The sequence below is a fragment of the Triticum dicoccoides genome, chromosome 1A (genome assembly GCF_002162155.2).
Source record: "Triticum dicoccoides isolate Atlit2015 ecotype Zavitan chromosome 1A, WEW_v2.0, whole genome shotgun sequence".
NCBI lineage: Eukaryota > Viridiplantae > Streptophyta > Magnoliopsida > Poales > Poaceae > Triticum > Triticum dicoccoides.
Genome location: NC_041380.1, coordinates 322976432 through 322990123, shown reverse-complemented (window position 1 = coordinate 322990123; position 13692 = coordinate 322976432). Strand labels below are relative to the sequence as shown.

Genomic DNA, 13692 nt, shown 5'->3' with positions numbered 1-13692 from the left:
GATGTAGCAGTCCACCTGTCGTTGTTTACCAGAGGCAAGGTGTTTTCTGTGGGGCCATCGGCCTCTTCATCCTTGTCCATGGCCTCGCTGTAGTCTAGCACGTCGGTTAAGTCATCGACCGTGGCGACTAGGTGGGTGGTGGGTGGGATGTAAATTTCTCAATCGTCGGCTTTAAGTCTAATCTGATCATAAACACAAGTCTTGCAGTCCAAGATGGACATGCTTTGGATACGATCGAGCATCTCATTGAGGTGAGGCAGCTCTTGGGGATTCATCTCTTGGTTGTAAGCGGGGCTGACTCAAAGTATGCCAGATGTATAACTTGACGCGTCTTCGGCGCGAAGGGGATCTGGGAGTGAATCCGGACTCTGCGCCGAGGTAAGTTCTAACCCTGACGTAATTTTAGAGGTGGGAGCCGGATCTATGTCCGGACTGGAGATCGGAAGGAGACTGGCCGAAGTGGTTGCGTCAGGGGTCTCTAGCGACAGCGTGACGGGAATCGGCTCTGTAGTCGAGCCTCCGGGGCCGGACGAGCTCTCAATTTGGCTAGGAGCCCATCCCGACAGGACAAGTTTGTCGCGGGAATCCGCGGTGTATTCGAGGCCACCGAAGGTCATGATCCGACCTGGGGCGTAGTTCTCGACAGAGGCCAGATGACCTGTCGAGTTGGCGAAAAAGACCATGCTGCCGAACACAAAAAAGTTGGCCGGGGGCGTAAACACTCCCATGGTCGTTGGCGCAGTTGATCTGCAGGTGAGCCATCGATCCTTCTGGTGATCGCACAATGGAACTCTCAATGAGAGTACCAGTGTCGGTGTGAAACCAACAGACCTCAGGGTAGGGGGTCCCGAGCTGTGGATCTCGGATCGAGGGTAACACAAACGAAGGAAACGATGTTTATCCAGGTTCGGGCCCTCTCTATGGAGGTAAAACACTACGCCCTGCTCTTGTTTACATTGATGAAGATGTATCGAGTACAGAGTTGATCTACCTCAAGATCGTAATGTGTGGTCTAACTCTAGGGCTAGGTGAATGATTTTGCGTTGATGTCCCCTCTACGGGCTAAACCCTTTGGCTTTATATACACGCCAGTGAGGGTATTTAGGGTTACAAGGTCGGTATCTAGGAGCAAGGCGGCAACAGAGATGTTGGAGTATACGTCAAGTCTTTGGTGGAGGTAGTCTTGATCACGCCTCCTGTGTAGGGCCTCCGGAGTCCATTTTGACCACGAATGAGGGCCCATCGGCCCAACCCGAGGAGAATGGGCCGACTGGATTAGTACCCCCTTATTTAGGACACCGTCACTTAGACAAATCTAGCTTATAAGCACAAAAGCTCTTATCAGGGCCTTTCTCCTGCTGAATAAAGTGAATGCACTCAAAAGCAATTAACACATTATCCGTAGTCATCGGCCCAGGGACAAAAGCGCTCTGTTCCGGAGAAATTATGTTATCAGGCCGTAAACTGGTAGGTAAAAAGCTCTCAGTTTCTTGGAGTTGTATCTGATTGTGTATTTAACTGAACTCACACAATTCATAATCAGATTAACCCATGATCATGGAACCCCAGTTTTGTTATTATATCATATTTCTTGAAAAATTCATACGACTCTATCATAGGCCTTGTGGATATCCAGCTTTACAACATAAAGGCCTGTGAGACCATCTCTTATTCTTGATTTTATACAATAACTAAGACACATCTAAATGTGTTGTAAACAAATCTAAACATTATCAATGTTAAGTTTGCCAGTCTGAGTAGATTCTTAATCGAGTTCATATCCGACGCACCACCTTTTGCCCAACCAGAAGCCGAATCAAACTAACTAGAAACCGTATCAAACGATTACTGTGCCTCGATAAACAATAATGCTACACGTACGAAGGAATACGGGGTTTTACACAAAACAGCTGGAAACCCCGCCGGTAATAGATCAGGCACGCCGAACTGAAAAAGAGAAGCGGCGATGGCCGCCGGCTGGTCCTCCCTCCCCGCCGATATTCTCAATGAGATCTCGGGTCGCCTGAACACCGACGCAGACCAGCTCCACGCCCACCAGGTATGCGCCCACTGGCGAGCCTCAATTTCTCCTCCGGCCGCCTACCGCCCGTGGGTCGTCGCCGCCCGACAGGCCCCCGACGGACTGAGCCCAGTCGGCGAGTACTCCCTCCAGCTCCCTCGCGGCGTCCCGGGCGTCGACTTCAAGGCGGCCCCACCCGGCCTCCCGTACTGCTGCGGCACGCCCCGCGGCTGGTTCGCCCTTGCGGACGACGTCCGGTCCCCCACGCGGCTCGTGATGTGGGAGCCCCACTCCGGCACCGAGATCCCGCTTCCATGCCTGTCCCCGGTCGTCCAGGTCTTCCTCTCCAGCGACCCGCTCGAGTCGTCGCACTGGATGGCCGTCGCGACCAAGCACAGATGGCCCGAGGCGCACATCCTCTTCTTCTGGCGGCCCGGGGACGCCGCCTGGAGCGGCCCGGCCAAGGTTCCTTGCGCGGAACTCCACAGCGTCGAGTTCCATGCGGGGAACATATACTGCATCGACGGCATGTCTAACGTGTCCATCTACGATCTCAAGCTCGGCACGGCGTCCCCTCCCGTGCTCCTCCGGTGCTTCGGCATGAGCCCTAATCAGGCGTCGGAGTCGTGGGAGACCCGCAAGTACTGGAAGGACAGCGTGCGTGCGGTGCACGTCGTGGCCTGCCGAGGCGAGCTCCTGCTCGTGCTGCTGTTCCACGGCCGCCGCCCGTCGCTCATGGAAGTCTACAGGCCGGCGTGGACGCCCGCTGAATGGCCCTTCCGGGTCGGTGAGAGGGTGACTGACCTCGGGGACTACGCGCTCTTCCTCGGCTGTGGCGACGCCGTTGCGCTGTCTGCCAAGGAGTACCCTGCGATCAGGGGGAACTGCGTTTACTACCTGGTGCACAACCTCCCCAAGTACAGGAAGCATTGGGCAATGGTGTACGAAATTGCTTCACACACGATGCACATGAACGATCTATGCCTTCTCTACGCATCAGCTAAAAAAACAAAGGGAGTACCTAGAACTCATCTAGATGAGACGTAATTTGGTCTCATTCACCTGAAAAATAAGAATACAACCCACGTCAGCACACACGCATCTTATAGCACCACATCTAATGGCTATAAAAGGTGAATGAGACCAAATTAAATCTCATCTAGATGAGTTCTAGCAAAACTGAAAAACAAAACCAATCGCCTCCTGCGTTCACGGACGCGATTGGAGCTGCCACATGGGATCGTCCATGAGTCGGCTGCTGGGTTGTCGTGTGTATAGCAGCGCTGAATGGTGTATGATCTGGGGACGGGTGACGTGGACGATATACCTTACCCTGCGGTGCACAAGCAGGAGAATGGCTGCTGGCCATACTCTTGGTTTTGTCCTCGAAGGCCCTTCCTCAAGAAGCAGTTAGCTTAAGCAATAAGCATGGACTTTGAAAATTAGTCTTTTCCTTATGAAATTCCTGTTGTAACTGTTTTAACCACAGAATTTCATTATCGATTGTATAACTGTTAAGACTGCTGGAGTTTCCTCCGTTCAAATTTAAGCTAAAACCACCACACTTATTCTGAAACGGGAAGTAAAAAGTACGGAATTATATCAAAACTGTTAGAGCTCATCTTGACTATTTATCTCCAAATAATAGGCTCGCTGAAAGGCTGAAAGCTGATTTGCTGATCGAAAGTGTTACTCTAATCCCGAGCACAAATGCACCCTCATAGACAATGAATTCCAGGAAAAAAAAATAAATGTTGATTGTCTGTTACGTGCAGATCATCTTGTCTCAGAAAGGAAATGTGAACAATGCTGATGTGATTAATGATGAATGAACTGTAATTGTTGTATTGATTGCGTGTTATGGTACAATGTATACATCCGGAATAGACGTGTTTCGGTTGCTCGCGAAGTTTCAACGATGCAACGGCACAACGACAGGAATAAGGGGAGATTTCCCATTAATTAAACATGTTTAATTAAGCTGTAACACTCCCCCCTAATAAGTTTTTAAAAAACATTTCTAATCCCGCAGAGCATAGTTTAGTGGTGGAAAAGGGCTGATGTCTTGCCATCCACCCAGGTTCAAGGTACAGTACTTGTAATTTAGATTTGTTGCACCAATTATACTGTAAGCGCCTCCCTTACAGTCTTTCTGTCAAAAGGGGGTCTGTATCGTCACAAGCCACATTATCTTCATAGATGATGGTAGGTGATTCGATAGAACCAATTCCACACGACTAATGTATGTGATTGATCATTCTACGAAGCCACATGCATTCGTGTGTTGCCTCATATAATGAAATTGTTTCGGAATAATTGGTAGATATTGCCACAAGAGTCTGTTTTGAAGACTTTCATGATATGGCATTTTCACCATGTAGGAACACAAAATCGGTTTGCGATCTCATATTACGGGGATCAGATAAGTAGCGAGCATCTAGGTATCCAATCATATTAGAGTCCTGATTTCTCTGGAACTGGAAAAAATAGACAAAGATTCTTTTTGCCTTATCTAAAGATATTCTTGACTCCTGGCCAATGGTGTTTGGTGGGAGTTGCACCGTGTCTAGCAAGTAGATTGACTACAGATGTGAGGTCAGGTCTCGTGCAATTTGCGGAAGACTCTCGCATTGCGTTCGGCCATATCTCCCATGGAATTAGCATCATGAAGGAGGTAAGCGATTTGGAAGATCCATGATGAAGATGAAGGAAGACATGCCACCAATCCCTCGCCGAAGCCATCATTGCCCAACTTGCCATAGAACGTCATGCATTCATGCATGCCAAGCCAAGGCAAGATTTCATTCCAAATGCGCATGGTGAAACGACATTAGAAAAGAAGGCAGGCATCCGACTCTTGGCTTTGCTTGCTGAGTGGGCACAAGGACCACAAATTTACCATCCCTGTCTAAGCAAACCGCCAAAAGTCCAAATCGTGTTTTGAATTACCAGACAAGCAAAGACGCTCACCATGTCTGAGGTAATGAGGCCCTCTTGTAGGCCGAGGAAGCAACGTGCATCCCATCCTTGATGAGTTTCCATTTAATTGTGTCCTTGACATCTTCGATAAGAATAATGATGAATAGCTTTTCCCATAGGCCGGCGAATTGCTGAATGTGCTCAAGAGTGAAACTCATGCTCATGTCAATTTAAGATCCAGAATTTCCTATCCGATGCTTTTTGCACCGAGCAGTTTTTCTTTCAGGGGCAGCCAAAGATGATCGGAGAGCAATATCAGAATCTGGCAGCGAGTTCATTGCCAACGGTGACGCAAGAGGCCGCTGCAAAAAGTTCACAGTCGTTATCCGTGCAAGGCGTGCCCAACCAAATCAAGGCTTGGTGTCATCCAGTCCCACCACAGCCAACGGAGAAGAGCTGTAGCAAACTTAAACTTATCCAGATTGAGAATGCCCAAACCACCATGCTTCTTCGGTTTAGCCTTTGTAAAACTATGTTGCAAGTTTTTTATAATGAAAATCAATGAGGCGTTTCAAAAGATAAAAAAGAGAAGCCAGGCGAGTGGTATGAACTAGTGAGCTTCTGAGAGTACAGCACCACATGAGTATTTGCGGTGTTTGACTAGTTTAACGATGGCGATGCAAGAGACATACGCCAACAATGAAGATGCAGGAGACAGACTGCCAACATCTGACATTTATTCAAGTCCTACCACATGGACATAACTATAGCTCAACGGGTCTCAAAATTGAGCAATGTTTGATGAACCTGTCAACGTAAACAAATGAGGCAACAATATAGCCAGTAGACGTGGCAGCAGTATCTGCTGAAATACTCCCAAGTAGAGCAGGTAAACCGAAATAGCGAAGTATTCACTAATCAGAACAAATGTATGTGCCTGATACGTCTCTTCGGGTGTGCTTCGTCGAACACTATTTGTCGTTGACAAGTGGGCTGTAAACAGGGTACCACATCTTCCGAGCCACGTAGTCCACCGTATCCGACTGTGAACACATAAGAAGAATCAGGCAATGTTCTGACGAGCAACTTATAGGATGTGAAATTTTGAATGGCGTACCTCTGACATGCTCCTGAGGTCCCGAGGATCCAAGTCAGGGCATCCCTCGGCCAGATCTTCATCAACAGCAGCACGGGCGACTGCAGCGCCGACACGTGCGGTGATGTGCCTGATACTGCGATGTGTGGTGGGTGGTAATGAGCAACAATAGAATGCTTGGAGCAAGGTGTCGTGGTTACAGAGTGCAATGGCACGAGTTGGGTCATTGAGCAAACCTTGAAATTGAAGGAAAGAGGATTCCTTTTCGAATCGCATCATCTGTGATGTATGAAGCAAGGCTGCACCAGCAATTGTTAGACTAATGCTTAGCTGAATTTTGTTCAGGGAAGGAGAAAAAACAAGAGCCATGCGAGATATATTAACTACAAAAACTGTACAATATAAGTTTCTGATAAGTCCTTGGCTGAAAACTGCAAGCTAAAAGTTATGCACTTTGTCGCCCAGTTACATTAATACCTACTCACTCCATTCCAAATTAATTGTTCTAGGTTTGTCCTAAGTCAAACTTCTTTAAGTTTGACCAAGTTTATGTAAAAGTGTGCTAGGATCTAAAGCAACAAATATATATAATGCACAAATATATTTTATAAAGAATCTAATGAAACTAATTTGTTGTTGTAGATGTCGATATATGGACAAAAGTAGAACTTCAACTAATTTGGAACGGATCGAGTGAAAGGCTAAAATCTGCTTGACATCCCACGCAAATGGTACTTAAATAGTTAAATGAGGTAATAACCAAGGAGACGTCATCGGGTAAGACCAATGAGTCGATCCTACCAAATGGGACTTACCACTCAGCTGCAGCATGGAGCATGCCATCCGAGATATGCCGAGCACCTGACAGAAGGGCTCCTAAACCAATCCTGTATTTCAGAGATTTGGATCAGGTGAAAACAAAAAACGGAGACTCAAGGAAAGACAGAAAGATCATCATACCCAGGAAACAGATACATGTTGTTCGCTTGATTAGCATAGCCTTTTCTACCATTGCCTGGGACAACCCAATTGTAGCATTATCAGTTACCGACAACGATTTTAAGTAAGCAAACAATACAAACGAGATTAAACATGACTCACTTAAAGTAACATTACTGAAAGGGCTTCCACTGGCAAATACTGCATTTTCTCCAACATGCTTGAATACATCTTCAGGCGTACATTCAGCTGCAACAAAAAAAAGGCCAATGTTAGTGACTATTTTTAAGTATTCGAAAGTAAATATAGGGAGAAACCTTTAGTTGTTGGGTTGGACATTGCAAAAATTGCAGGGCAGGGGGAGTCAGATTCTTTCATAGCCTTGAGAACCTGAGGTGATACAATATTCCTAAGTTAAGCTCAATTGCTGATAGTGATACATTAAGGCATACGAAATTATGAATATCACAACAGTATGACCCTATAATTAAGCATTGTCAATACGATTCTAGCCAATTTAATGCTATAAGATCAAGAAAGGAGACGACTTTTTGGACCTAACAGAAAGTATATATATTTGAGGCTGTCAGTGTCCATGGGACCATTCTGAATCATGATGAAGAGTGCTAAATAGCATATAGCCAGAGATATGATCCTTCAATGTAACAATGGTGAACTTATAATGTTAACTGGAACTTCTTGCCGCACATGTTCTACCTCAAGGGGTTCACATCAATACATAGCCGGGCGCAATAAATCTCTAGCATTATGAGTGTATTTATCAGTACTTTCGAGTATTTCTAGATATGGGAATCAGGATAGGGTGGTCACAGTCCTTGTTATGGCCGGCCGGCTTAGGCCCGCAAGTTATCTTAGTTTTTATTTTCAGATTAGGCAAGTTATCTTAGGCAAGTTATCTTAGGTTGATTCTTCTACAAGTTATCTAGGATATAAATATAGGTTGTAAGACTCTTTTTGAAGGCAAGCAATAAGAAGAATATTATCTCCTATTGCCCGGCTCCCTGAGGAGCCGGAACCCTAGCCGCCAACAGCCCTAGCCGCCGCACGGCCGCCTTGGGCGCAGTGGCCGCCGCAGATCACGCCGGCAGCCCCGCCACTTCTCGCCACCACGGGGCCGCAGTGGCCCACCTGGACCGCGCCGGCCGCGCCGTCCTCCGTCGCGCCCTACCTTCCAGCGGCCTCGGAGCAGGGTCCTCCACCGGCCCCGCCCAGCCCTAACCTGGGCACCGGCGCCTCGGAGCAGGGCCAGGCCCAGCAGCTTCTTCCGGCGTCACCGCCGGCCCCCACGCCGCAGGCGCCGCCGCCATCGACAGTACCACCACCCGCGCCTAGGGCTACGGGTCGGCCCCTGCACCAGGTGCAGTTTCCACCGTCACCATCGCCGACCCCCGCTTGGGCGACCGGCTCGTCTTCGGCGCCGGTCTACTCCACGGCGCCGGAACACCCGACGCCCTCCCTGCGGTTTGATCACCCCTCCAGCTCGGCGAACTACGCCCCGGTGCTTCCCGACCCAGCATACGCGTCGGCGGCAACTACGGCCGCCCCCGGGCACGGCGGGCCGACACCCCCTCGCTTCGCCAAACTGGACTTCGCCACCTACGAGGGCACGGAGGACCCCCTCAACTGGCTCAACCAGTGCGAGCAGTTCTTTCGAGGGCAGCGGACGCTCGCTTCGGATCGCACCTGGCTCGCGTCCTATCATCTTCGAGGCGCAGCGCAGACCTGGTACTACGCCCTCGAGCAGGACGAGGGCGGCATGCCACCATGGGAGCGCTTCCAGGAACTCTATCTCCTCCGGTTCGGGCCTCCTATCCGCGGGAGCCGACTGGCGGCCCTCGGCCGCTTACCCTTCACATCCACGGTGCAGGACTACGCCGACCGCTTCCAGGCCCTGGCGTGCCACGCGCCGGGCGTCTCCGCAACTCAGCGCGCCGAGTTATTTGTGGGCGGTCTACCGGACCATATCCGCGTGGACATGGAGCTTTGGGGACCCCAGGATCTCCAGTCGGCCATGTATTACGCCCGCGCATTCGAGCGCCGCGCGGTGGCCATCCAGCAGGAATCACCGTCCCAGACTGCTGGGTCGCTACCCGGACCGGATTCCGCACAGGGTCGGCCTGTGCAGGCTTCTGCGGCACCCCTCGCCGCGACCGCGGGGCGCCCGTTCCGCCGGCTCACCCCAGCTGAGATACTCGAGCATCGCCGCCAAGGGTTGTGCTTCAACTGCGACGAACCCTACAAGCCCGGCCACGCCTGCCCGCGACTCTTCTACCTGGAGGTGGCAGACTACATTCCGGAGGACGCCGTCGCCGCCGACCTGGCCGCCCCAGATGTCGAGAAGGTGTTTGACGCTGGTTGATTACCTCGAAGAGTTCAAGCAAGCGCTTCCCCACCTTACAGCTCGAGGACGAGCTGTTTGTGCAGGCGGGGAGAAGTGTTATGGCCGGCCGGCTTAGGCCCGCAAGTTATCTTAGTTTTTATTTTCAGATTAGGCAAGTTATCTTAGGTTGATTCTTCTACAAGTTATCTAGGATATAAATATAGGTTGTAAGACTCTTTTTGATGGCAAGCAATAAGAAGAATATTATCTCCTATTGCCCGGCTCCCTGAGGAGCCGGAACCCTAGCCGCCAACAGCCCTAGCCGCCGCCCTTCTCCTAGCCGCGACGGCGCCCTGCCGCCGGCGCGCCCGATCCTCGCCACGTCTCCCTCCATCCTTCCCTTACCACCTACGCCCTAGACCTGGTAGAGTACTTGATCCTACCAGTCCTTCACTAAACTTAAAAATGGACTACTTGATACTACAGACAAGACCCTGGTATGAGGGTTGATGGGACTGGGCTGGTAAAATAGGGGAAAGAAATAGAAGAAACACCATCAGCTTCCAGCAGTCATGAGGTAATAAGATTACACAACGATGGAGCTTACCTCCTCATTAAATATCCCGCCAACTCCAGATAGTCCTAAAAGGACATGAGGCTTCACTTTCTTGACCTGACAATGAGCTGAATTAGTGCAACTACAGAAGGAGTTGGAAGTCTTTTCTGCTAATAATATTGATTAAGAATGAACAAAGAACATCAAAGTTTAAATACCACTTCAACAAGACTAGCCCCCTCATGGAGATCTTCGACCTCTTCAGGACCATAACCTCTAGCAAAACGAGCAACAGCTGGATCCAGATCCTTTCTACTTTTGGTAATAAGGCCCTGCATGGTACAGCATAACAGTGCCACATAAATAACCAATTGTGCACTTAGAAATCAAGACTTGGCACTAAAGTGGAAACTATATATATAAGACACACGGAAACTGGTAAAAAGCATGAAACAATGTATTTGACTGGATAAATTAAACTTACATCTTTGTCCAGAACCCAGAATTGATTGTGTCCTTCGCCCAGTTCTCCAATTTTATGGGTCCCTGGCATCCTTAACATTGCATGTTTAGCCATGTTAAGCACACCTATCCCAGCACTGGATTCTGAAGAGATGTTAGAATGGACAAAACAGACTTTTGACAAGCAAAAGTTTATATGCAATTGGCTGAGGAAATTGTACAAGCATGTCAAACGTATCACGGACCTTCCAGCTCCCACCACAACTATCTTCTGCTTAGTAAAATCTGCGAGGGGTCGACCTTGTGCTCTAACAGCTCCAAGTAGACCAGCTAGAGCAACTCCTGCTGTCCCCTATTGAATATAAAGGTCCCAAGAAATGATAAATTAAAACTGAAATAAACAAAAGAGTGCTAATAACTTTCAGAAAACAAAGTTGGGGAATCAAAGTACCTGCACATCATCATTGAACATGCAAAATCGGCTCCGATACCTCTGAAGAGTTTCAAATGCCCATTTCATTTGGAAGTCTTCAAACTGAAATTTCACCACTTCAGCAATGGAGCATCATCGACTTAGCAACCAAAGTATGACTGCAGCACATACATACCTGTACAATTGCTTTAGGCCACCGTGCATGAACAGCTTCCATGAACTCATCTACAACAGCTAAGTATTCCTCTCCTTCCAACCTAGGTTGCCTCAATCCTAAATCTAAGAAGATAATCACTTAATAAGCAATGCTATGATGCAGGCATTTACTCCAAACAGTAAGAGTTTCTACTTTTTTTCCTTCTAAAGAAAAATGAGTAGAACTTCACGTTAATCTGAGTATGCTCAACTGTGCTTGTCACAAAACTGGATAAAAAACATTTTATAATGTTTCAGAAGTTGTGTTTAATGTATCTTACGCACATAGCTTGTCTTCAAGGAGTTCTTCATTATTTGTTCCCACGTCAAGCATTATTGGAAGAACCTGCAAGGAGAATCGACAAATATAAAAGGGGGAATGCCACAAGTAACCTCTAGTTAATTGATGCTCTTTTACGTTCCAAAAAAGTAGCAAATCACATACCTTCTGTGGGTTGATACCAGCAGCTGCAACATAAACATCAAGTTTACCAATAGGTATACCTATGCCCTGAACTCCAAGATCACCTAAACCTAGAATCCGACTCCCGTCAGTCACAACTATCATGTCAACCTGAAATAAGCAACGAAGCACATGATGAAGTTCAGTACAGGCACATAGCTCTGGGAAACCACTCATATTATTGTGGAGCAATTCACATGGATACAGCTACAGAACTGGCTTTAAAAAAAGATAAACAACTAGATAACAAATTAGTGTTCCATTGATATTGATATCATACTGCACTCATAAAATCGCTACCTAAGCTCCTGTGTCCAACTACCTTGGTAACAAAAACTGCATCAAGTTTTCGAAATATTCAAGTGTACCTTCTCTGCTGGCCAGTTGTAAATCATCGACATCATCTCCCCTTTATCCTTTGCACTGAAGTACATCCCGCGGGGACGCCTGAACAGCCCGCTGTAGTTTTCGCAGACCAAGCCGACAGTAGGGGTGTATATTATGGGCGCGAAATCCTTGATATTGTCAATTAGCACCTGCAGCAGAAACAAACCATACCACCACAAATACACATCAAACACCCAGTTCAGTCACTCCCTTGCGGTAAAAAGACAAGCATGCCAACCAATCAGAACTGTAACAGTGGGAGCTCACCCTGTAGTACAACGTCTCGTTCCGGTCGTGCAGCCTGTTGAGGATCCTCCACTTGGCCAGCGAGACCACGGAATCGGGCTCCCCCTGCGTGTTGTGCTCCAGCGAATGGTACGAGTTTACTGCAGCGCGCGTAGAGAGCTCGCGACATTAGCGACCAGAGAGGGCGTGATCTCAGGAGAGATACATACGGCCCCGTGGGGCTAACGTGAACAATGACGCGGCAATGCGAGTGGGGGTGGGGGCGAGGCGACTCACTGAAGCGCTCGTACTGCTGCTCGAACGACATGACCCGCGGCGGGAGCAGGCCCCGGAGGCCGAGGCGGTCCCGCTCCGTGAGGGGGAACGCCGTGTCCTGCGCGAAACGGAATCGAAGTGAAACCGCGGATCGCGGGATCGAGGGAGGGGCGGCGAGGCGGGGCGGGGGCGGGTACCTTGTTGTACCAGGGGTCGTGGAGGATGTCGGTGCCGCGCTTGTGCACGATGCAGGGGCCGCGCACGGCGGAGCCGGCGCCCGACGAGGGGGCGGACGTGGACAGGAGCCGCCGGATCTGCGCCGACCGCCTGGCCGCCGCATGGCGCCACATCACGCTGGGTCAGCCGCGGCGCCGCTCGGGGTCGGTCGGCACGGTGGAGGGGAGAACGCCGGCGCGCTGGTGGTGCGTGAGGTGAGACCGAGCTTCTCGGAGGCGAAGGGAGAAAGAGAGAGATTTGAAGGGGGGTGGAAGTGGAATGCGTCGCCGCGTGGTGCGGGCACTCGCGGTGAGGACAGGACAGGACAGGACAGGAGGGCCCGAGTGTGACGGGCGATGCCGAGCCAGCTGGTCGTGTTGGCTTCGCCACTACGGGGCCGGTGAGGGTCGCGCGCGGAGCAGCGGACGCGGGGCGGGGCGGGACGCGGCTCTACTAGTGAAGGCGCTGTCGGGGACTTTGCGGGTTGGGGCCCGACCGGCAACCAGATGAGGAATTTGCCGAGCACACGCGGTGCGGATCCCCTTTGCGCCTCATGTCAACTTTATTTTTTCTGCGTGAATGCTTGATGTCAACTGGACTGGTGCGGATGTGCATTTTCGTGTGCCGCAGCTTTGCAACGGATGCGAATCCACTGACGCTGTGTACGTGCGTGCTATTCTGCTTTGAATGTACGCGCAGGCGCAAATGCGCGACAGGTTACGCTTAATATTTGTACTCGTATTTGGATAAGAAACGACCAAAGACGTTTTATCTGTTCAAAATAATACTTGCGCTGTAACTACAAAATCATTGCTGGGTGGCCCTGAAGGATTCTCTGTTTGCGCCGGCTACTCTAGTATAGTATGTTGGGCGAGAAAAATGGATGGTCGGAGGGGGTGCGTACCGTGCTGACACGAATCGGATGCATTTGCCAGAAACTGTTCGGAACCGTTCGGGCGCCGAATCGGAAAGGACCCGCCGCCCTGACTCAAATCTGCGCTGCGCTTTCAGCCGTTCTTTTCTGCCGTCAGATTGTCGGTGTTCGCTCCCATACCGTCTACAGAACGTCCAACCGGATTTCAGACTTATAAAATGCATTTCAGATGAACTAGGACTGATAGTGAAAGGATAAGGCCAACTCCAACGCAAGATTCGGATTATGTC

General features: G+C 49.7%; 2 protein-coding genes across 2 annotated transcripts; one reads left to right on the top strand and one right to left on the bottom strand.

Moving 5' to 3' along the window:
* The first annotated feature begins 1757 nt into the window (after nt 1-1757).
* On the top strand, nt 1758-3852 carry LOC119353024. Its single transcript, XM_037619604.1, has 2 exons — nt 1758-2953; nt 3796-3852. The coding sequence occupies exons 1-2, from the start codon at nt 1967-1969 to the stop codon at nt 3850-3852; spliced, it is 1044 nt and encodes a 347-aa protein (XP_037475501.1). The 5' UTR covers nt 1758-1966.
* A 1693-nt stretch (nt 3853-5545) lies between these two features.
* LOC119271014 (NAD-dependent malic enzyme 59 kDa isoform, mitochondrial-like) lies at nt 5546-12773 on the bottom strand. The gene is made up of 19 exons (XM_037552989.1): nt 12510-12773; nt 12334-12430; nt 12079-12197; nt 11793-11960; nt 11407-11535; nt 11247-11307; nt 10942-11045; nt 10785-10868; nt 10579-10685; nt 10356-10470; nt 10090-10203; nt 9923-9988; nt 7292-7364; nt 7137-7223; nt 6996-7050; nt 6851-6922; nt 6272-6334; nt 6057-6171; nt 5546-5982 (listed from the first exon to the last, which is right to left on the bottom strand). The coding sequence occupies exons 1-19, from the start codon at nt 12660-12662 to the stop codon at nt 5911-5913; spliced, it is 1854 nt and encodes a 617-aa protein (XP_037408886.1). The 5' UTR covers nt 12663-12773; the 3' UTR covers nt 5546-5910.
* Between the last annotated feature and the right edge of the window lie 919 nt (nt 12774-13692).